The sequence below is a fragment of the Prorops nasuta genome, unplaced genomic scaffold (genome assembly GCF_024137725.1).
Source record: "Prorops nasuta isolate Cenicafe-Biocafe unplaced genomic scaffold, Cenicafe_Pnas_1.2 PNAS00015, whole genome shotgun sequence".
Classification (NCBI taxonomy): domain Eukaryota; kingdom Metazoa; phylum Arthropoda; class Insecta; order Hymenoptera; family Bethylidae; genus Prorops; species Prorops nasuta.
The window spans coordinates 5,630,300-5,654,243 of NW_027116812.1; the positions used below are offsets into that span (position 1 = coordinate 5,630,300).

The 23,944-nt window shown below is 45.0% G+C and overlaps 1 protein-coding gene across 1 annotated transcript in view; it reads left to right on the plus strand.

Moving 5' to 3' along the window:
* LOC136778911 (discoidin domain-containing receptor 2-like) overlaps positions 1 to 23,944 on the plus strand; it is a 48,920-nt gene that overhangs the window by 9,509 nt on the left and 15,467 nt on the right. The window contains exon 2 of the mRNA XM_066736086.1: positions 21,659 to 21,790. Coding sequence (XP_066592183.1) covers positions 21,718 to 21,790 — 73 coding nt within the window. The 5' untranslated portion in view covers positions 21,659 to 21,717. The remainder of the gene's footprint in view (positions 1 to 21,658; positions 21,791 to 23,944) is intronic.

The window sequence follows — 23,944 nt, forward strand, 5'->3', positions numbered from 1 at the left end:
GATCCGTCTCCGTCAGCAAGCGTCCCTCCCAAATTGGAGTTCGCGAGGCGTCAACCCAACTGTTAACTGAAATTAATGACATTAACTCGATACGCTGCAACTGGAATATAGTTTGATAAAACCTTTCGGTATCGCGTTGCGACCCCTCGCGCACCAGAAATTATTCCGAATTAATGAGTTTCGTCCGTCTGTCTGTCCGTGTGTATATGCAGCCTCGAACCACATTCCGGAAAGTGTCGATTGTGATTTTCAAGCTACGGCCCTGCACGTTAAATATTTCAATCGAATCGCGTCCTTTAGCTTTTTCACCGATCCCATTCAACTGCAGATTTTCATCGTCAATCCCGCGTTAATTTCTCTATACGATAAGGAAAAGAGATTATTGGCATTGCAGATTATTCGCTTGTTGGATCATCACGGAATCTACACACGTTCTAAACCATATCAAAATGTATACCTAACCTAATTCGACATGAAATCGAAACAACTATACATAGTAGGAGCACAATAGAGGCGGAAAATGATTATCGAACGTATAATTCATAACTCTATCATGCCAATGTAAGTTTGCGAGTTTGTATGCAAACGAGGCTTGGCTAGCCTTCATCCATAGTTAGGGTATTATAACACATGCTCGTATCTATATCTCTTACTCTCTTTTTCCCGGCGAACACATACATCAGCTCGCTGGAAACTGCTTGGAATTAAAAAGATTTATAAGCCTCGGCGCGTATACGTTACCGAAAAGAGAGAAAACTACCGCGGTTACAGTGAAATACGGTGAAAATATGTGAAGAGTGACAACATAATTTAATATATTAAGATTCCGTTATTTTTTTTTTTTTTTTTTTTTATAGTAATAGGTGAGAATGGCACTGTACCATTATTTTTTGAAGAATTACCAAAGCTGTTCGTATATATTTAGAGAGCAGAGAAAAAATCCCAGAGTGAATACTCTTAACAATAGGTGCATAAATCTCTATGATCTTATTAGCTTATAAAATCGTAGATTCTTCTGAACGTGCTGGAAAGTTAGAGAAGAATAGCGACGGGTTGTAAAAGCTATTCTTCCGAGTCGAATTAGCGGAAGGATGCTGCTATAAGGGTAGGCTGTGGATTCGGGATATAAAAGTTGGAGGTAGGCTGTAAAACTGCGTTGTAAATTGGATTAGCGGAATGACTGGAGGGAAAGATGGATTTTTATGAATTATCGGTAGGCTTAGGCTGGCGCACGCGCTCCTTCAGAGTTGCGGACCCTCGAGCGCAGCACGTAAAAGCGGATAGCGAGCGAACACAAGGAGATCGAGCGAGCGGCGCAGCGCGTAACCCGACGAAAAGTTCGGTGTCGCACAAAAGTCGATCCCGACACGCCGAGGATGGAGGACAGGCACCAGCTGTCCCATTTAATAGAGCAATAAAGACGTGAATGAAACTTTGATTTATGCCTCGGCCATTATTAACGGCCACGGCGTCGAGCGAGCATAACCTCCTCGTATCTAGCTTGATATTCCCCTACCCATCCACCACAATGCCGACATTTATATATATACGAGACTCTTTTTTCCACTAGCCAGCGCGTCGATCAGCTGATGTGCGCGCTAGTATAATCACAATGAACCGAACAAAAGTCTTCCAGAGTCTCCCCTAAAATCAATCATCGGAAAAAACTTAATAGCTCGACTCTCTCTCTCTCTCTCCCTCCCTTGGTCTCCGCCTCCCTCCTTTTCTTTCAGACACGTTCTCTCCATTGTAGTACATATATCTGAATATATAGATTCAAATATTTTTTCCACTCACGATTTATCCGTCCCTAATTATTTCGGTTGCTGCAATAAATCCACACTTCGATCTGCTCTTTTAGAGCAGCTGCGTAACACAGCCACGGGTTGCAGGGGCGCAGAGCGATATATTTGAGGCCGTTGCCAAGAATTTTAAGGTTGTAAATTTAAATTACGCTGTAAGCAGGGGTTTCGGTAGGAAATACGTTAGTTGGCCCCAAAGTTATCGCGCTGAAGACTATTTTATAATCCCTAAAGAGGTGTGCGTCAGACATTGTGACTTCCTTCGGACAGGCAAATTTGATTTATGGCACCCTCTTGTCCTTCGTGCTCCTTCATTTTTTTTCTCCGCGTCCTCGACGCTCGCCGCCATGATTTGGCGCTCCAAAGAGACAGACTGCCTCTCACGGTTCCTCGCACCGAGTAAATAAAAGTAACGTATATATATATATATATATATATACCATACCTTGGAAATGTTGTCTGGTGGTCCGAGTCCCTATGTTTTATACTTTACGATGGTTCTCCTTTTGTCGAGGGAGGGTGGCGCAAAGTCCAACGGGGCTACTCTCGCGCGTATACTTGTATACACAACCGCTGCTATCTGGGGAAGGTTTCCTTGCATAGAGAGGCCAAGGGAGAGAGGGAGAGAGAAAGCTAAGGATCGATTTCCGATAATCAGAAACTAAACACCGTCAACGAGCTACCTGCAACCGGAGAACGAAACGTGGAAAGAAGTAAAATGGACGGGAAATTGGAGGTAGTGCAGTATACTGTGCTACGGAGCGAAGGATCCTGGGCCCTGGCGAAGAAGTATCGTGTGTCCTTTGGCTCGCCTTTAGGTCGATATCCGCGCGCTCTTTGAGACTTTCCTTCGCTTTGTCGCTAAACGATCGATTTGTCCGTGTCAGGTGTGTCAAGACACTCGATTGATTTATCATCGGCCGACAATATGCCATGCAGTCCTTTAGGGTGGTTCGCGTGATTCGCCATAAGATCCTGCGCGTCCCTCCACGATGAGGTTTGTTATTCGCAAAAAAGAAGACACTATACGTAGATCGCGCAATGATCGTAAGGAGGAAGAAAGCGGTGCAAAAATAAAAGTAATGCTCGGGGATGGCGTAGAATTTATAGGGGATTTGAGAAATGGGCTTATTTCCTCGACTCGGCTACTAATATCGTTGCCGGAGTCTCGTGACACTCTTTGATCAAGCGCTCGACTATGATAAATCTTGTAGGAACTTTGGAAAACGGACATCGATTGGGGAAAAAAGGAGCGGCTAAATGCACGTCACGTTCTTGGCCGACGCGACGGGAATGTGCGTTTGGCTTTGGCTCTTGATGAAAGTTCCAGTAGCAAGTAGAAGTAGGAAGCAAGGAAGCACCCACCGGCACGCGATGGAGTCTCTCCTTCCTAGATTATTCTACGAGAACCGTAACCGCGAAGGTGAAACCGCTAGCAGCAGGATATGTATTCGCGTGTGCGGCTCATCCTAAGCCCATAACGCTCTTTGACTCTGACGAACTTCCGTTGACAGTCGCCTATCGTGCCTGATCAGCAACAGCAGCCCCTGCCCTCTTCCCCAAAGTGTCCCCGTCATGAATATTGATTAGCCTATTTCGAATGCTCATTACTTTCGCTCGAGACCACACACTAATCTACTATATGCCTTATTATTCGATACATCGCTTAATTATTTTACTAATTAGAATAAAAATCTACTATTAAGAGTTTTTATGCGTCTCTGTAACAACTTCCAAGATATATAAATATATATATAATTTTAGGACACGTTGTTGAAAACTCTCTTTTTTTCAAACCAGTTTGCACTTTCTACAAAATGTTCGCAAATTTTGTCGACTCGTTATTTCAATCGTCCGGCAGATTATTATTATATATATGGAACGAAGGAAAAGTTGGAAGAATTATTAGGCGCAGAGGGACAGTCCTTGTATACTCAGCGCAGCTTGATTATTATTAGACTCGGCGATATTGATCCCCATAAAAATCATTGGATTCATGATTCGCGAGACCGTAAGACAGAGTCCGCGATTGCTTTTGTCAGGTTTTTATGTTCATTGACTCTATCCAGGCGTGTTATAGCTTTGAGCCATTTCATATGTGTGCCAGCGACAGGCCATATTTATTCGTCTGCCTTCCAGAGGCAGGCAGACGCACGCGCCCTCTTTTCCAACACTAAACTCGTGATACCACGGAAATATTTATATACCGAGAGACGGTGTGTGTAATTTTCAATTTCGCTGCCAATAACAGACTGGAAAAAGTTAGAAATCGTTAGGCGCTCTCCAAGGCCGGGCCGGGTCGAGACTCGATCGACGTAGAAACGGTCCCGATGAAATCGTTTCTACGAGTCTAACTATTCGCTCGATCGCCTAACTATGCGCATTTCAAAGAGAGCTTCGACCTGAGAATGGTATAATTTAAACAGAAAACTGTCCATTATGCATTTATGCACCGGAAAGCAAGGGTATTCCGCTAACTGCACTTTGCTCGGAATTCTCTCTTACTATATACCAATTTATACTATACACTCTGGCTCTCTCTCTCTCTCTCCAATGTTACCTTCTGGACTCCTATATACATATACATACACTATACACAGTCAAAGATATTATTAAGATTATTTTCTTAAAGTTCATTGCAGATATCCTTTTCCCCGTGAATGCGTTAGTATCTGTCTTTTTGTATACCTCCGCTATATACATATACAGCTCGTACGTGTGTTTGCGATGGTTTTTCAAAGAAACTGAAAGTTCGACCTACGGAATTCTCATTTATTTAGTATTTGCGTGGCAGCTAGAAGAATCCGCATTTTTTCAAGGATCCCGAATGTTCTCCTCCGCTGACAGCAATATCGTTACACGAACAAAGCCATTCGTATTCGTATAGGATGGGGGCTTCCCTGCGCCGGTTTGTACAAGCACGGTACTACGGGGATGTCTGTAGATTTAACGTGCGGCGGAACGCGTAAAGAAGGAAATTCAACAATCGTGCGCATTTTTACGTCGAGCTTCGCGAAGTACACAATATGCTGTCGAGGATGGAAAATGGAGAGAATGAGAGAGAAAAGGCAACGCGCAACTTCCACGGACGGAGAGACGGGTTATAGTGATAACGCGACCAAGTCGAGTTTATTTTCATTCCTAACCCCCCTCCTCCCACCCCCTCGGTACTTGAACCTGCAGCTTTGGTTCTGTTTGCGATTTATATTTCGCGTCGCTCTCCAATGACAAACGTTCCGTCGTCCTGGAAACGATGGTAGGCCGAACTTTTTTCGTCAGCGGACAAAAAAAGCCCACGCACGCTTTGAGAACAGCCAGCCGTTACTTCCACTTGCGTACACTTTTCGAATCGCGTATCTCAAACGTGAAAATTCGAGTCTGCCTCCTCGATAAAAATAATCTTTGGTTATTGCTGGTCATTTAGCAAGCTATTAAGCCTTCGTAAAAATTACTTACGGTATACCTAACGTGGCTATATATTTATTTTTAGTCATTAAAACGAGTCATTACATCGAGCATTACATTACCTATTTGTTTTTTCTTTTTAGCCCTACTCTCTACCCACCGACTATTATCAGTTTTTCTCAACGTTTTGCAATTCTTGAGAAATTTTTTAAAAACGAGACGTCTCGCTGAGAAACCACGACGCATATGTGGTTACATTAGATATACCTAATTCGATCTAATAGACCCTTGTATGTTTTTATTTCACTGCCCTCGCAGCTTTCAACCAAAACTTTTTGTACCAGTTCAATCCTCGACGCTTATACCAACAACTAGACTTTTTCACATAACTGCTCCTATGATAGTATACATGCAGAGACGTCGCTCGAAGTAAAGGAAGGCCCGAAATCTATACTTTATGTTACATATATATATTATAGGATTCGAGGCTTTCTCGAGACTCGAGTGACGTGCCTGAATATACGACCCCTAAACTCCGTTTCCTCTCCCAACGCCAAATATCGAGAAGAAAGTAGAACGCTATCCAGTGAACGGATACGATTACACATATCAATCTCGCTAATCGATTAATCGAAACTAGATCAGGAGTAGCAAGTGTTGCCAGCCGTCGAGACTCCCATCTATAACCAATCGACAAAAGTTTGCCTCGCAATACGAACACCGACGATATAAATGTGCATTTCCACGCGAAGAAATTTGGGAAGAAAGTCTGCTGGATGGATGGGAATATCTGTGAAAAATGTTCACGAGTATCCGGGCATGAGACGCGCACTACGAGCTATATCAAGTTATTTGGCTTCTTTGAGACCTGCAAATGGCGTGTAATTTTTAACTCTGAGTTTTTTGCCTTCCGGCTTGAATGTGTACAAACAAGCTGCGTCGTAATTTTGCTAAGGCCGACCACGTTGATGCACTAGATTGTTCAATTTCAAGGGAGAGTCCAACTTTGCGAGATACAAAGTTTCCGCGTGCAAACACAGCGAAGGAACGAAGGCTGGATTGAATATATACGACGTGCATGCAGCGCATACAAAACATATATATGAAGTAGCTGGAAGTATCGCAGTGTGTTGGTCGTAAACGCCCGAGAAACACATTCTGTGAGACTGCTCAAGTGTCGGCGTAGCGGCATTAGAAGAACCATTATGTCCATCTGCTGCCATAACGAGCCGTAATTGAAATCTTTCGAGCGAACGTATGTCCCGCTTTCTCACGTTAGGGACACAATTGGCTTCATTGTCGCGTCTGCCTAACGCGGAGGAGCCATTCCTTCCTCCTCCCCTCCTCCGCTCCGAGCAAGCCGCGAGAACTTTAGGCGCCGCGCCGCGCTCCCTCGATCGACCAAGTTTTATTACACCGCGAGATTCTTTCCAATACCTGACCTGCTCCCCCCCCCCCCCCCCCACTCTGCCAGAAAGAAACACCAACTATCTCAACAAACTTAATTAAACTTCGCTCAAGCAAAACATTTCAAAATACCAAAACATTTTCTCCCTCTCTCACCACCCTCCCTCTCACGCCCCACACATCTATAGAAACACGCGCGGCTCCGAAAATTGCGCTTCTTTCAAATCAGCACACTCTCGTCGATCTGCCAATATACGCGTCACGAGCACGCTTTGCGACAGCTTGATTATGTACATAAAACAATACGGTACACATATGCACGCATACGACAAAGGACTTTGAAAGTCTCTGCTTGTATGCTGCAAATGGACACAGGTTCAAAGTTCGTGCTTCCATTCCAGGCCTGCAATTGAACTTGTGACGAGAGCTTACATGCCCGCGCGCGCGCGCGGAGTAATTGCAGTAAAAGTTCAAACAAATTTTCCGCGTGTGTGTACTTGCATTGCCGTGGCTAAGCTGGCTTTCAGCCGATCCATTCCCCTTATCACTTCTAGTCGGTACCCACTCGGTTCGTTGGATGTAAGCATCAACCGCAGATAACGCTTGCCGGTCTATTATACGTGCATGACCAAAGTCAGAGGGAATTCAGCTTTTGCCTAAAAGATATTATTCGGACGAAAAACTCGCTACAAGCTGACCTGTCATATCGAATCGGGCAGTTCCATGCACCAGCAATGCTTTTTTCCCTCTGTTATATCGGATAAGCCACAATTATATTTCTTCACCACCACTCCCAGCTGCGAAACACGGATCGATATTCGCACGTCACTCTCCGAGCTTCTCCTTTGAACCTATGGCTCGAGATAAGACTTTTGCGTCCAACTTTTAGCAAGACGAGTTTTTATCTTCGTAGCCCGAGGAGTCTATATAAATCGAGCCTCTCTCGTTGGCGATAATTCCGGGTATTTTGGCGCAGCGAGAACTCGGCGAACGCTTTGAAAATTGATGGCTAATTGGAAGTTATAAGCGGCGGCTGGGTGGCGCGAGCGCGCGCGCGCCGTAGGAAGGCAACATCTTTCATAAATCATAGGGAGACTCGTGATCCCACGCCTAATGCAAGCAAGACGTGCCCTCTCGATCACGCGTATCCACGTTACGGCCTGGCGGCCTGCCCCAGCCTGCCCTTAGCGTGCCGTGCTCTCCGTCCCTCGGCACTAAAGGGTCCTCTCAACACGGGACAAAGCCAAGCTTTATTGTACACTCCGGAGCCAGTCGAAGAATTCTTCTTACGAGATCTAACGCTCGAAGAAATCTCATTATCTTGTACGGGGATAGAATTGTCGTTGACGAGGAAGTTTCGAGTAGACGTGTTAAGGCTCGCAGGCGCGAAAACAAGTCCGAAGAGACAAAGTCCATTTTCAGGGTGCGGTTGCTGACTGAGGGCTCCCGTGGGAAACTCAATTTTCCGCAGATAATAAAAAGAAGCGTATTGCTCTCTGAAAGTGCGTATACCCGGCTTACCGCTGCCGGCCGCGCCAAAGAAAACTCGTGCAACGTCGTAAGAGTCTAAAGCAATTTTAGCGTGTCACTGCACGGTAGAAAAATTTGTGCCACTCGCACGAGTGTAATGGACAAATAATAAATGACAAAAATGGCGTATGAAGGAAGATTGAACAAAGTAAAGTTGGGAGGTGGCGGTGACTTAATGTCGCCATATTGTTCCTGGGGTAGGAATCGGCAGTAAGCAGCAAGCGCGGCGAAACGGTAATCCGCGCCATCTGTCGACGGAATGAAAGATTCTATATCAATTCCATAAGCCGCTGGAGCGCTGTAGCCCGTAGCCGCTGTCTGAGAGAAAGAAAACAAGCAGTTTCGGGAGGGACCGTTCCGGACATCTGTTGCTCGCTCTCTTATTCTCTTATTCTTCGAAGCAAAAACATTTGCATGATTATAATCCTGTGGCTCGCCCGCGTGCGCGCGCGCGAGCATCTCTCGAAACCTCGCGGACGATCATTCCACGGAGTATTCTTTTTTGGCTGCGTATATATAGTATCAGTATCTGTATACTTCAGCCATTCTCGGGGAAGGAGCACCGCACCTTTAAGAAAATTACTCTTTCGTCCGAGCCGGGGAAGATTGAGTCTCGCCACGAGCTTAAAGGTGGAATAAATTAGTTTTCCTTGCTGAAAAGTGGAGAATCTCCAGGAATTACGGTATTACGCAACGCTGATTCCAGGGCCGTACAGAGGCTTTATTGCAACATTTTTAGCCATATCTGTTTCCGTTTTGCTTAGAAAGGAATCCCAAACAATTCTCCGCGGAGAAATTCTCACGAAGATGAGAGAGGACAGATACCAAAGGCGGAATAAATTAACCTCCGCTTCAGCCTTAAAATGGAATCGCGAGAAGTTGGTGAAATAAAACGGCCTAGCCTAAAATTTTATTGGTAGCTGTATCTCTTTTCCGTTGTGTTTAGAAAGGAGGCCTTTGAGGAAGATTGCATCCAAGGAGGGAACCTCATTGGAATAAAAGGGAGAGAACTGGGAGAAGAGAGCGAGGCATGGAATAAGCTTCCTGTTGGAAGAAGACCGTCGCAATTCAAGCAAGATATAATATTGACTCTGGCGCCCGAGGCCTCATTTCACGAAAGCTCGACAATACCAATGATTTCTATCTATTGAATTCCTTGCCCTACTACGTAGGGTGTAGCCAGTATTTCTTTATTTCTTCCTTTTAGAGCTCTCGCAACGTCTCGCGTCAATCGGGTGTCAAATGATGCGTGTAGAATGGACTGGAAAGCCGGTCCGATCCATTATCGATCCCAACTCCGTTCCTGGATTTCGAGCGAACGGCTGCTTCTAGATACGCTTCGCTCTAGAATGCTCGGGAGTTGGGACAGAGGGATGGTGAGCGGAGGCTGAGGGCGCGGAGGCCATAAGAGGATCGATATACTATAGAGGAACGAAAAAAGGAATGAATACCCACCTGACCCCCATTGGCGAAAACCATTCGCACGATGATAAGCCGTTACCCGATCATCCAACATCTTTTTTCCACTGCTAGCCCGTCAATACACTCTCGTGCATCCTTCTGTTTGTATAGGATAGCCACTCAATGGAGCCTGTAGACTGCTAGTATACTCTCACCCCCCCCCCCCTCCTCCTCCTTCCACCATTCCACTCCCTTTTTTTATCACGAGAGCATCCTCCAATTTTTTCTCACTGCACAATTACCGACCCTTTTTCAATCTCATAATTTATTGTCTGATGGAGCACACGGAAGAATTAAGCTGCAGGGATTCGATTGAATGAACGCAGCGGCACACACGTGGTTGATGTCTGCAAGATTTCCGTGGGATGGGTTTAGATTGGTAAGCTATGCAATGGGGTTTTCTATGAGCTTTTGTATATATATATACGTATATATACATGGACGAACCACGAAACATGGAAAGTCGTATGGCAGATAGAGGAAAAATCCGGGGATTTTCCGATGCTCGCGGTTCCCGTGTTATCCGCTGATAAGCTCTTGTCAGTCAGCGAATTACGAAAAATCGATCGGGTTTCCCGATGTCGCTAACAATAAGCCGCCAAGAGTTCATCGCTCTGTCATCCGTTTGGGGCTTCTAGTCGCGATCACGCGACAGCATCTATCATCGATCCGTGTGCGCGCAGCAGCAGCAGCTAATAGCGCGTGGTCCCCGCGCGCGCGCTCGCGGTGACAAGGTACATATACCACCCTGCAGTTGGATCTTTATCGAATAAATCGATCCAGTAATTTTCACGTAGGCTGCGACCAGTTCCAACAGCGCGTGACCTTTCGCAGACGTCGCCATTCTTATCAGAACAAATCACCAAACGCTCCACATTCGAGTCTTTCAGCTTATCGCTTTTGATCTACCACTTTGCTTAATGTCCCGCAATTAGCCGAGCCTTTCCAGGAAGTGGAAAACGTCAGTATACGAGCGCGAGGTTAATCAGGAAAGATTGAGTCAACAGTTCTGGGCGAGGCGAAAGTAGGCTCTTTTCATTTTGCTCTTTATACTTTTTCGCTTTCTAACGCACAATTCGTTGACTCGTCATTTCGGTATCACGCGATCGCGATGGTGAAATTCTCGGAAGAGGCCAACGAGCTTTGAGCCTACTGTAACGATCGCTCGCTTATCTCAGGGTCGATCGAAGCAACTTATTATAATCGTGCACGAACTTGCGCGCACTCTTTCCGTTTTCCCTGCTACGGTCCTACCGTTTCTCCGGCAATCTGCAATGATCGCTGCTGCCGTCATTTGCATTCGACGCTGCATGTTCCATCAGTTTACTCCAGGAAAACATGCAACCTTACCCCCCTCCCCCCCCCCCTGGCCGCTGGAGTCGTTTATATTCAAATTCCGCCGAATCCTCGACGATCTCGCGAGTCTTTATGGCTCGAGGGGGAAAGGGAGAAAGAGGGGGAGGGGGAGGGGGAGGGGGAAAGAAGCACCACAGGATGTAATTGTTATCAAGCGAGCCGAGACAGCAATTATCACTTGATTTGGTCGAATTATTAAGCTCGTCCGGCTTAGTAGCACGTCGTCTTTAACTGGACTCACGTAGCTTTTTATTGCCGAAGCCATTGTTGCAGAAATGCACTCGAGAATCGAGATCCGTTCGTTAAGGTTATAAGGGATGGCAGGAATCGCAGTTTACGGACGTTGATGATAATGGCGACCACGCCAGGGGGAGCCAATTGTGGGCTAAAAAATGATGCGGCCAATCGCGGGGAGTATGGATTACCATCTTGTCGCCTCTAATTAAATAGAGAGTGGAAAGAGTGACGAGGATAAAGAGAATCCGAGCGAATGAAAGGAGAAGAGTAAACACGGACTAATTGAAGCTCGGCAACGATGTATGCGGGGTGAACTACACAGAGAGGCAGTATCGTCCGCCAGATGGTTTCTCGTAGGCGAGAGCGAGGGCTAGATTTCCCCATAGACATAATAAAAATAGGGGTTTGCCTCGCTCACTCTCTCTCTCTCTCTCTCTCTCTCTCTCTCTGGTTTGACCGAGCTGGATCTAACAAACGATTCGTTCGACTGGTCTTCGACCCCGCATATACGAATCCACGTATATTGGATTATGTAGATATACCCCCGTCTCGCGAAGGGCACTCGTGTAATCCCTAAAGGATCCCCAGTGCCAAGAAGGAATCAAACAGTTTGAATAAAGTCAGTCTCACCGATGCACTCGAAGCCAAATATTCGTCAAAAGACTCTATGGCCACCCTCTCTTCTAAACTATATATATACCATTCTACAAAAGTAACTCTCGAACGTTTTCAAACTGTCCAGGAACCTATTTTCCTTTAATTAAAATATATTTATTTTCCCCAGAGCTCTTGGGGAACTCGCAAGCTGCTTATTGTCATCTTCCTCCTCCTCCTCCTCCTCCTCGGAGTATCGCCAATTAAACGATAAAGCTTCGAGCCAAAGATTAACTTTTGTCCGACCTAAGAAAAACTTTACCAACTGACGATACTCTCCGGATGGATGGAAAAAATTTCTCGCTGGAGGGTTGACAAATAATACTAATAAAAATAATAATGATAATGATAACAATATTTCTATGAAAGCAAAAGTTTTGGCCAAACTTTTGTATCGTCTCTCGCATAGTTGTGTAAGAATCCTGGTTAGGTGGCTACGAACGACAACAATGTCGTACACGCCCACCATGTAGCTGGTATGTTCGAGGGTGTAGTAGTTAATTTCCTTTGTCCAAACAGCGCTAATCCCGAGTGACATGAGCCAGCTAACGGCAAGAGCTATACTATACCCTAAATAGAAGGGCTTGTATACTCGAAGAGAGAGAGAGAGAGAGAGGGAGAGGGGTAGATGAGAAGATAGTTGGCAGAGTCTTGTTTGCTCGCGAGATAGCACTGAAACTGTCATGCTCTTTCCAATTCCTATTCTTGCCCACCATTTCCGTATTTCGGGATCGCTTTAACTGAGTTATGCGCTCCCTCGGGTGATCGCCCTTGTTTATATTGATCGACGCTGTAAATGGCACATATTTTAACCTCCGTCGTGTTGGGAGGAGTCTCGCAACGAGACAGCCAGGAATAAGAAAAGCAAAAGGTTTCCGAAGAAAACTGGGTGGCATTGTGCGTTTATACCATCAAGCTGGACCATTTAATTCAATCGTGACTGCAGTCCTTTTCAAATGAAATATAATTATGATTTATCGCGTTAAAAGATTGCGCGGTATGAAACGGTTGGTGCTGTATTGTATACGGACACCTAAAGGTCATACGCTTGCCCGACCGTGGATCATCTCATTAAAGATGATCCCGAGACCATTTGTTAAGCGAGTAGCAACTAGTTTAACTCGCCGCCTAATTGTCCGAAGCTTGTAAGCTGGCGCGAGAGTTGGCGACGCTTACGTGAACCGTATCCTTGTATATAGTATATATTGTGTGTGTGTGTGTGTGTGTGTAGCCTGGCTCTGACGAAGGACGAGAGGAAGAGAGGCGAAAAGATAGAGATGGATCTCTCTTTGGCGTCACGCTAGAAGAAACACATGCAGCGAGAACCTTGCGAAGCTATGTTTGCTTTACTAACAAGGCGAAAGTGGACTCCCTCTCTCTAGGTGTCATCTGGACAGATGACAAACTGATAGCTCTGCACTAAATATACTGTACTCTCCTGTCCGTCACCCCGAGCAAAGATCTCGCGTTTCATATGGGAGAAAACCCCGAAGGTATCTGCGCTCGAACAATATGTGCCGTGTGATTCACATTTTTGTACAAGCTCGAGAAATGGTGAAAAAGAAGTGGAGGAAGAGGAGAAGAAGATAAAGCGCAGGCTCGCTGGAGGGAGCAGCTACAGGATTCTTTCAACGGCAATCTTTTTGGATGCGGCGGCGAAAATTTATGGCAGTTATACGGGTATGGTACATGGCTTGGGCGACAATTTACACCTTTTAATTTGGGGATTCGTCTGTTGGACTATTATTAGAGAGAGGCTCGGTCGTTCGGTGTGGTGCTGCAGAAATAAGGTAATTATGGGAGTAAGGAGCGTGCGTTTTTGGGGAGGTCTTTGGACGTTTGGGTTATTTAACGGCGTGTTCGGGACGCTCCTCTTGGCTAATAGCATGCACGCGACCATGTAGACCACACGTGCGCAATAATGGGTAGCGTGTGGGCGCCCGCGCCAATGCTTCTCGTCCGTGTGTGCGCTTCATGCCTCGAGTTCCGAACCCGAGAGTGGGCTGCTACGACGTACACCGTACACCAACTAGCTGGCTCATGGCTGCAGAGACGCGGAGAGCCTCTCGTCCGTTCGTCCGTTCGACCGGGTCAAGAAGATCTGCGCAACCTCCTCTCCTTATTCCCCCATCTGCTTCTTGTTAAGAGACCTTATTAGCTACACATATAGCTATAGGCCATTCGGCATTACATATGCTCGCGATACCCCGAATGCAACGAAACACAAGCGCTCTCGTTTAACATCGGTGTCGCACGTGCCTCGCGCGCGTTCTTAAATTACCTCTGCGTCATTCCGTAAGCCGGATACCAAATACCAGAAATGTAATACCAAATCGGATCATCGAACAATCGACTCTTCGTCATTATACGAAGGCTAGAAAGTTTACAGCTCTTAATTACAATGTTTCCCAAGACCGGTTCAGGCCGATGGGAAAAGGTGCCGTGTGAGCAACCGATCTCTTCACGCCACAACCTTATGATTATGCGACTTTTTTGCTTTTGCCTCTTTATGCTCGGCTGCGCCAAAGTTTTTTGTCACCGAGTACGGCAATTATAACACTTTTGCCTGGTATTGCAGATATATAGCAGCAGCTTTATCGATTTGGTCCCGATGTACCGGAGATATCTGTCATGACTCAATAACCGGGTAGAGAGCAGCAGAAGGAGTTGATGAAGAAGGCGATCGCGAGTCGTTGAAAATGATGGAGGCCCATTGGCGAACACCTCTCGTGTGAGCGGAATGTAAGAGTGCAATTAACTGAGATCTGGCGAGACGGCAACACTCGGCGGCCCGGCCTGGCCTGCCTGCCTCGAGCATCTTTGCGTGTTGCCTCTGCACGAAGCTCTTTTTCGAGCTCGAGATTAATCAGCCACCGATTTTATAGCTACCAATACACTCGCGTATGGACGGTGTGCGATAGCCTCTTAAACACCGAAATGCAACTCGCTTATGCAAATTATTCGTGCAATCTCGCTGGAGCATTTTTATAAATAATATAAGTACACCTATATTTTCCAAGAAAAAAAAACCACGAGAGAGCGTCGAACAGTAAAATTACATAAAATATATTTGTACATTATATAGAGGTTGTGGACAATAAAGTTTCGAGTGGAGAAAGGCTGTTAAATTATCGAACAAGTTAGAGAGCAGCTGTGAGTAATTTTCGATGCTCTGGAATATAAGGAGAGTATAGATCTGCCGATGGAGGGAATTGTGGGACGCGGTCTGGAAGTAGTCCCTTATATGGTTAGTGCCTTTTCGACAAATGGGCTGTAGGCATTTCCGATGGATCGGCTGGATCGGAGCCGACCGTACGAGTTTGCATCGGAGGCAGCATTCTACTCGATCCTTCGGCCCTGCAGCAACCGAAGGCGTCCGCAGAAATGTAAATACCGCTAGCCAATCAGGCTGATTGGTCCCATTCGCTCGAATGCTCGTCATTCAGGAGCCCGCACCCATCCTACCCCCTCGCCGTATCCCCAATCCCCGCATTGTTCGCGAAATATACGATATATGTACAATGCTTCCCTTTCGCTACTACCGAACGCGTCCGACAACAATCGGTCGCCTACGCGCCTCGCTACGAAAAATCCTCCGGACAATGACTCATTTTTCTTGATTTTAAATCGCCCGATATATATACTCCAATGTCATTGCGGCAGTAAGAAGCGAGAAGCGTGACGTCACGAGTCCCTATATAATTATGGTAAATACTGCCACTTGGAAAGTTGGCAGGTGTTCGGGTTTTTGTTTACGTTTTATTTCGCCGAGAGCTTGAAATGTCAAAACGGTTGATTGGAAGGAGACCGTTAGCGGAGTCTCGTTGTTGTTGCTGTTTTTTTGGCGTCGCGGTAGGGGAGAGAGATAAGCTGGCTGGTCTAGTAGTTGGAAGTCGTGGAAAAGATCTGGAAGAGCTTTGTAAAAGCTGGCACGCGGCTCGTAAGCCTAGCAGTGGGAAAGGGAACTATATTCGTAGCCGTAATAAATTTCCAGCGAGATTTTCAGAGACCAAGGCGGGCGAAATCTGGGCGGGCAACGGGTCGACGTCGTATTGCTCGTTTATCGAGGCCCGGTAAACAAGTTGAACCAGATTAGAGGCGCGCTGTAAACGACGTTGCTGCGTTCATTTACCTCGGCAGTCGGCTCAAGTCGGTTTACTTGCTTCTTCCGCGCGCCACTCGACGACGACGACGACGACGACGACGACGACAACGACAACGGTGCAGGAGGGACAAAACAGCTCTTTCGCGCGTTATCCACCAACATTCCGGTTTTCTTCTCATTGCCAACACCTTCGCGAGAGACGTGCGCTATCTTCGCTAACAAGAACCTGCCTCCCCCCCCCCCCCCCCTCCTCCTTATTCTTGCAACTATGGACAGGCAGGAATATTTCTTCCAATAATTTTGACGAAGAATCGTTGAAGGAGCGTCACTCGAATACTTTGTAGAAACTCGGTGAAAAGAAGCGTGGGTTATTTTTGACGATGGGCTCTCGACTTTTTGGGAGCTAAAGTGGACGATGAACCAGATAAGTTAATTGCTCGAAAACGGGCGTTACTTTGGGCTATCTCTGATGTTTACTCAGGTTTTACACATTTTTCGGGGTGCACAAAAACTCTTTCGCGCGTTATCCTTCGGTATTCCGGTTCTCTCTTTGCGAGAACACCTTCACGCGACCGAGCGCAGGCTGTTCTCTCGGCAACAGCTACCAGATTGTTGCACGTTATCATTTTTTCGTCCTCTTCTACATTACGGCACGAACTGCTATGAACTCGCTCGCTTTTTTCTTCCTATACGAGTCACTTCCTCTTCCCGATGAACGAAGGCTCGTGCGGCAAGCTCGAGTAAGCGACTTTCGTCTCTTATTTTTACCGAAACAATTAGCTTATCGCGTGAATAACGTTTGCTGGCCAGCGACTCTCGTCTACTTAATATATTCCATTAAAGTTGGCTATTTATGCAAAATGTGATTTTGCTCGGTAGGAGACTTTTTCCCTCAGCCACTTTTACTCGACAATTTGACTTTTCTAAGAATGGAATCTCGCAAACATTTAAACTCCGGAGGGATTTAGAGAGTACTCTGGCAAAAGTTTTGATATCAGGATTCAATCATTCATCGAGTCCTCTTTTTGCGAAGAAGCTGCCGTGGACTGTGTGTGTGTGTGTGTGTGTGAGTGGAAGGAAGAAAAGTGCCACGCGAATACCCGGTGATCCGCTTTGAAGTTGAGAGCGATTGGATTCAGTGCGCGGAGATGCTGCCAGGTGGCTTAACGTCTTTGAGACTTTTTCACTTCTGTGTCGTTATTCTTTTTTACTCCCCGATTGTCCGATGCTCATAGAGCTCCTCTCGTCCGCTCCGTACCTTTCTTCCTCTCGGATTTCTGACATTATACTCCAGATGCAGGTCGTGCATTCAAAACGAAGAAAAGCATCCCGGCTTAATCCGCTTACACGAGAAACGTCAAATTTTCTTGATGAATTCTTTCGGTGGAAATCACCGGGGGAAAGCAATAAATCAGCTTGAAAATTTAACTAAAGCTAAAGCAACACGATCTATCATCCGGAATTGATGAAAGAATTAAAGAGAAAGAAAAGCGTATAGTCTGCAGCAGGCGAGGAGGGATTGGTCGATCGGATCAGTTGTGTTTACCGAGAGAATTCTCTTTTCATTATTAAGATGTCATCATGATTAGAATATTTATCACAATAAGAAAGTATTGCTTGCATGATTAAGTTGATTGAGAGAGAGAGAGAGAGAGAGAGAGAGGCAACACTGTGGAGAGCTGCGGAACAATAAAATTTCTGACAGCACTCACATATTCTCACGGTGGATCCTTTCGGCTCGAGAGGTAAACTGTTTTCTTAGGCACTCAGGACTCTTAAGAAATTCCTAAATATTTACTCGTAAAAAAGACCCCAACGGACGGGGAGTTAAACGGTATTCTCCGTGTATACTGCACGCCGCGCCGGCGAGCTTAAGCCCTCTGAAGAACGGATTAGAGCCACTCGTGCGCGTATTTTTCTTACTCGAAACTCCATTTCTCCACTCTATTTGCAGTGAGGGGATAGTTCCTTCGACAGTAAAAGTCTCTTGTTTTATCAGCCGATTCCATATCGACTAACGAATCCCTCGCATGTCCGTTCGCTCCTTATCCATCCCGGCAAACTCTATAATCTCTCGTCAAATCCCTCGCCAAATCTCTCACTTTTACCGGATAAAGGAGAGAGAATTCCAGCTTGCTCACAGAGAGTTGTCAAATTAATTTTTTTTCTTCGCTCACTTTCTTCCCTCCTTGCTTACTTTCTTTCTTTCGTATTCCAGCAGGTATACAATTGTTGCAGCCCATTGTTTTCTTCGATGCAAATCTCGCGAGGAGGAAATGGAATGGACTGGCTGAAAAAAAATCCATTCGCCCCGAGTTTTTTTTGTTTAAGTTTTTCCCACCCTTTCACAGCAGCAGTAGCGTTCGGCTAGCTCGAAGCGTTCCGTCAATGCAAAAGCATTCTCTTGTTCGAAGTTGTTGCACCGGTTCCCGTTCAGCCGGCATATCCAGCACTCGCGCTTTCCATCTGAGAGCATCGAAAACTTTAGATGGCCCAGTGCCGGTCTGTGTTTAACACGAATACACAATTTATAGCGCGCCTCGAGCAAAAGTATTGGCGCCCGTTCCCTCTAATCTGCTCTAGCAACATTTTTCATGCTATCTCGACTGAAATCTGTGAGCTGGCTTTAATCGAGGCGAAGTCATCGTTCATCAAGATAATTTATTTTCCATTATTCCCCAGCTCCAATTAAGCAGCAAGATTTACGAAGAGGTTTTTCGTATCGGTTCGGGCATCGCGCTTCGTTTCGCCCGCGCGCCGCGAAGAACGCTTCACGATTTAGACGCGCGGCACGGCGCGGCGCGGCGCGACTCATGACTGCAGCACCACGTTATAATTTAAACAATTGACACGACGCGAATAAAAGTCATTATTTATGGTATCTCTAATAATTTCTCGTTTAAAACACGTAGGCAAACAGGCGATCTTGTAGCCGTCCCGCGCGTATCGTTTCGGTCCGCTTGATTTTTGCAAGCTCGCTCCGCATTGATATACGAGCGAGGAGTCGCTCGTAAATCAGTGGATTCCATCTATAATAAATATAGCGGGCCCGTTAAAAACATTCGGAATATTTAATATAGCTTTGGGTACTTACACGTACGCACGACAAATCTATGTCTCTTGCCGTATGTTGCGCAAACTGTCTCTTGGCATATCCCGGCCTCCTCGGCGTGTGCAGCAGCTACCAGTGTGCCTTTCTTTGCTCGCTTTCCGTCTTTATTCGCGGTTCCCTCTCGCACAGGAGACCTCAGCCCGCGGCAAACTGCATAATTCATGATCCGCTTCTACTGCCCCCCCAACCCCCGCGCTACCTTTTACCTTACCCTTCCTAGCCCCAGCCTAACCCAAGCAGCGGCCTTCTACAGCCAATGAAGAAACCCTCCCGCATAAAGCCCTTATACCGACCTCCCTGCACACCTATGCCAACGAAATTTCGACTATGTCGGCCCAACCCGCCACGGCCCGGCCCGACTCACATACACCTCGCAAATGCCTAGAATGTGAGCAAATATTGCCGCTGCTCGCTCGGAAGTAATACCCTCTCTACCAGCAATTATCCTATTTCATCCTGTAAAATGTGCAAAAGACTGCGAAAACTCAAGGAATCTGGCGACCCTCGCTGATTAAAGCCCACGTGAACCGTTGATTTATCAATTTACACGAAATCCATACACGAGATAACGTTACGGTTCAATTTAATTCAAAGCATAGGACTTTTTATTGTGTTTTACAAGTAACACTGATTATTATTAATTTTACCATGGTCCTTGAGTGAAAGCTGCAGTAATATTCGATATTAGTTTCTAATCTTGTTAAATATATATAGCTTTCGCATGGATCCACTAGAATTTATTCTGTGTCAGCGGTAAAATCATGAGAAACACTTACAGCATATCGGTTTGCATCACTGCTTAATATACCAACACTCACATACATACCTATATATTATGCACGCGTTATACAAACGGATTGCATACCTCGTACATCCATAAATCATCATAAAAGCACTTGATTGTCATTGAGAGCATATACACATATAGAACAGGGTGTACATATATTGAAAGCATCGCATACTTTGTAGATGGTACATGACGTCAAGCTTTTCGTATATATATATAATTGGAGAAGCATGAAAAGCTCTAGCGAGAAACGTCTGTTACACCGGCACATACGCCATAGCCACCTAGTGGTAGAGCTATTAGAACCTCTATACTCCAATAGCACAAATATCCCTAGAATATCTTTGGGACGGTCCAAGGAGATCCACGCGTCCAATAGGCATTCCGGGAATGTCCCCTGAACATCGTGCGCTATTACAGGAAATACAGTTCGACTGGAGTAACGTAGTGCAAGTAATTTTACTCGGGACAATATATTAGATACAAATACTTTTACTGTTATTTTCATTCTAACCTCCATTTATTTCAACAAAAAATTCTGCAGTTCGCTTATAAATTATATTTCACTTTTTTAAAGCATTATTCATTACTACTATCGCTCCTCTACACTATTGTAAAATTCAAGTGTGAGAAGAATTTATTCATTTAGCTCACTATAAATTGTTTGATTTGTTCTTTTAACGAAACAATATATTACTGTGTGAAAATTTAAATTCCACTAAAATTAAGTCAATTATCCTTGGAGTGTGTGTGTGTGTGTGTGTGCGTGCAAATATATAACACCAGAATTATATCGACACACACACACTGAATTTTACTTCTACATTTTTCCGTGTAGTTGGAAGAAGAAAAGGAAGATATGCATGAATTTTAGGGGTAGTTTCTAGAGAAAGATAAAAGGATAGAAGGGGGGATTACGCTTATATATCGTAACTACATTGAATATTTCGCTTAAACTACCACCTAACGCTGTAAAGCTATTAATCTGCTAATCCACCTAGCGATAATAGCATAGCGTACTATTAGCTGTCGGATAAGTAACGCCAGGATTGAATCCACGCGAATTGGCTTTTCCCAGCAATTTGTTGGCGCGTTTATGCGAGAGAAACCGATCTGAAAGGGCCCCAGTCAATCCTTCCTTCGCACAACGATTATATTTATCCGTACTACGGTAGCGGTCTGGGGTTTTTTCACCCTGGCAGTCATTATCACGTACGTGGCACGGTTTTATGGAGCGTTAAAAGAGAGAGACGTGTACGTACGGTGCGGAGGAATAAGGCAGACCCTGCCGGCACGGCAGATAAACATCGAACGTCAGCATAAGAAACTCTCGTTAATTAGCCGAAAACTCGCTGATTCCGAGAATATGAGCAGTATCTTGAGAGAGGAGGACCTATCTGAATAAAACATCGTCCCAGTAGAGCCCTCTGCGAGCCTTTTAGCTTATGCCATCCAGCCATCCAACCAGCAGCCAACCAGCCAGGGCAATATTCCCTTGCATTTCGAGAGAAGAACCACCTTCGATCGAGGCCCCGAGCTTCAGGACTTGCTACTCTCGGCTCGTTTTCTCTCCAACGGCCCCGACCGATTCTAATCTCGATAATGACGCGTAATAGCCGAGCTGCCGTGAATGTGCCTCTTTGTCCAAAAGGAAGGACTCGCGCGCGCCCGCTATTTCTTACGAGCCGAACCAACGGGAAGCCCGGCCGAATCTTCCCATTTTTTTCGATAATTCCTGTACTTTGCCTCCTCGAAAAGTGCCCCCCCCCCCCTAATCAACTCGATCTCTTGTACATTTTCAGGTACCAGTTGGTCATGAGAGCTCGATGACTACGCGCAACTCCAGCAGCAAGAAACCACCATGGACTCGCAAATGTGCCTCATCTTTTATTTGCTCATCCTTACTTTTTACACTGGAAACGCCATAGACATATGTAAGTGATTCTCGTATTTGCAGTGTTATGTATATATAATACCTTTTCCAATTATCTCTCGTACGTCAGACTCGATCCGAAAACGTCAAATGGCAAAGAATGACTTTTTCGCATAAATATAAGGAAAACGCGAGATTTAAATAATCCTCCGAAAAGCAAGCGGCACGAAGAGTCAAGGAGAAACTCCTCCCATTTGCATTTATGAAAATCTAATTACGGCCAGATCTCACTGGATACATTTGCATGTTAATGGAAGCTCGATGAAATGTCACCGGAAATACGCGAACCTTTTACGCGACGATTTCTCCTACAGAAATATTATTAATTCCAAATTTTATTTTTATTCGTTAGTGCTTGTTTCATCGGTGAATCTTCGTGGGAACGATCAATGCTCGCTACCGCATATCACCCTGACATTTTTACCGTTATACAATTCATACGGCAAAACCAGATGGTCACACACTGACACAGCCGTTGGGACGTGTCAGGCAAACTTTTGATACGTCGAGAGAGCTGGGCGAGCGAGGGCCGAGGGGCCAAAATCAAAATCGATATTATTCGCAATGACAGTTTAAATGGCGCCCGCGTTTGCCAAAGTTGTACAAACTTGCAGCTCAGTGAAATCGACAAACATCCATAGATACTATATATAATGATAAAACCTAACCCGGCTGGAGGGATAAAACGACGTGTATTCCTTGGGAAAAGGTGAAATTCAAAACTCGCCCAAAATTTTAGACGCTCGCATGCTTGCATTACGCTTTATCCTTTCTCTTGTCACTGGGCCCTGTGTTTAGACTGGTCGCTAATGGTCCCTTGCAGGAAATCGATTCTATCTGTCTTGTATTCTCCAGCGTTATCCGGTCAACGCACGCGTATTGGAATTCGAAAGCCGAGATCTTATCCGATATCCTGCAGACCCGCGCGCCGATTAAGATTATATAACTGATGCATGACTAAGTTTCGAGATTTCCTAATTATTCCGGCCTGGAAAAAATTTTAAGTATTCTATTTTATACAGCCTTGTGCATATATTATTATAAATAACTATATGACTCCTTTGAACTTTTATCTCCCAACCAGGACGAATCGTAAAAGTCCAATGTGCTATTTTAGTATTTGCCATATTCGAGTGTGCGTCATCGTCAATTTAACTGGGCTCGGGTCGTTTGCGGAAAATCGATTCTCCCGACACTCGGCCATTCTCCGTGAATTTTCAGTATATAGCCGGTCGGTTCGGGTAAAAATACGTGTTTATATGTATAGGAAACTCCAACTGACCACAGAAGCATCCTGATGAAACAAAAAGCCATCATCCCCCTCCGTTGGCCACTTTAAATCGCTGGTCGGACTTACATTTAATCTCGTCCCACTTCCCACTTAGTTTCCGTCCCATTCACCCCTAGATACTCTACATAGAATTAAGCAAAGAGGATGATAAACTTGTAAAGTATCCATACAGGCTATTTGCAAATTGACGCAAAAATCTTTATCGCTGCTCTTTCGTGAAATCCCGTAGTCTTCTATTAGCTTAAGAAAATCTTTCATAATTTAATTTAAATTAAAAGACCTAGAAGAATGGAGATTGTATAACGAACTGTTTGGAATTTTATATGTCAGTTGGCTAATTAACTATGGCCGGTTTTATAAATTTATATATCGAGGTATATATATATATATATAGAGAGAGAGAGAGAGAGAGAGAGATGATATAAATATAATTATGAAAAAAAGTTTCTCCGCTATATTTAAATTCTTTAATAAAGAAGTTATTATTCATAATTAAAAGTTACTTGTTATTATTAGAGAACAATTTACCGATTTTATACTTCCATTCGTCAGACTTGAAAAGTATTCTTTTTACACCTATACGAAGCCTCGCATTAAGTTATTTTTAAAATTCTGAATAAACTTCTTCGATAAGAAATAGACTCAGACACAGTTTTTTCATAAAATTATTAATAATACCCTGATTCATGAATTTAGTGATGTGAACCGGCCATCCGGTGGATATACGATAGTATAGGGATCATATTAGCACAGTTGCGTTTCCGGTTTTCTTTGGTTATATCGACGACGGTAGGTAGATATACTGTATAGGCAAGGGTAAATCAAGGATAGGCGGAAGATGTCGCAAGAGCTGATACGTTGAAA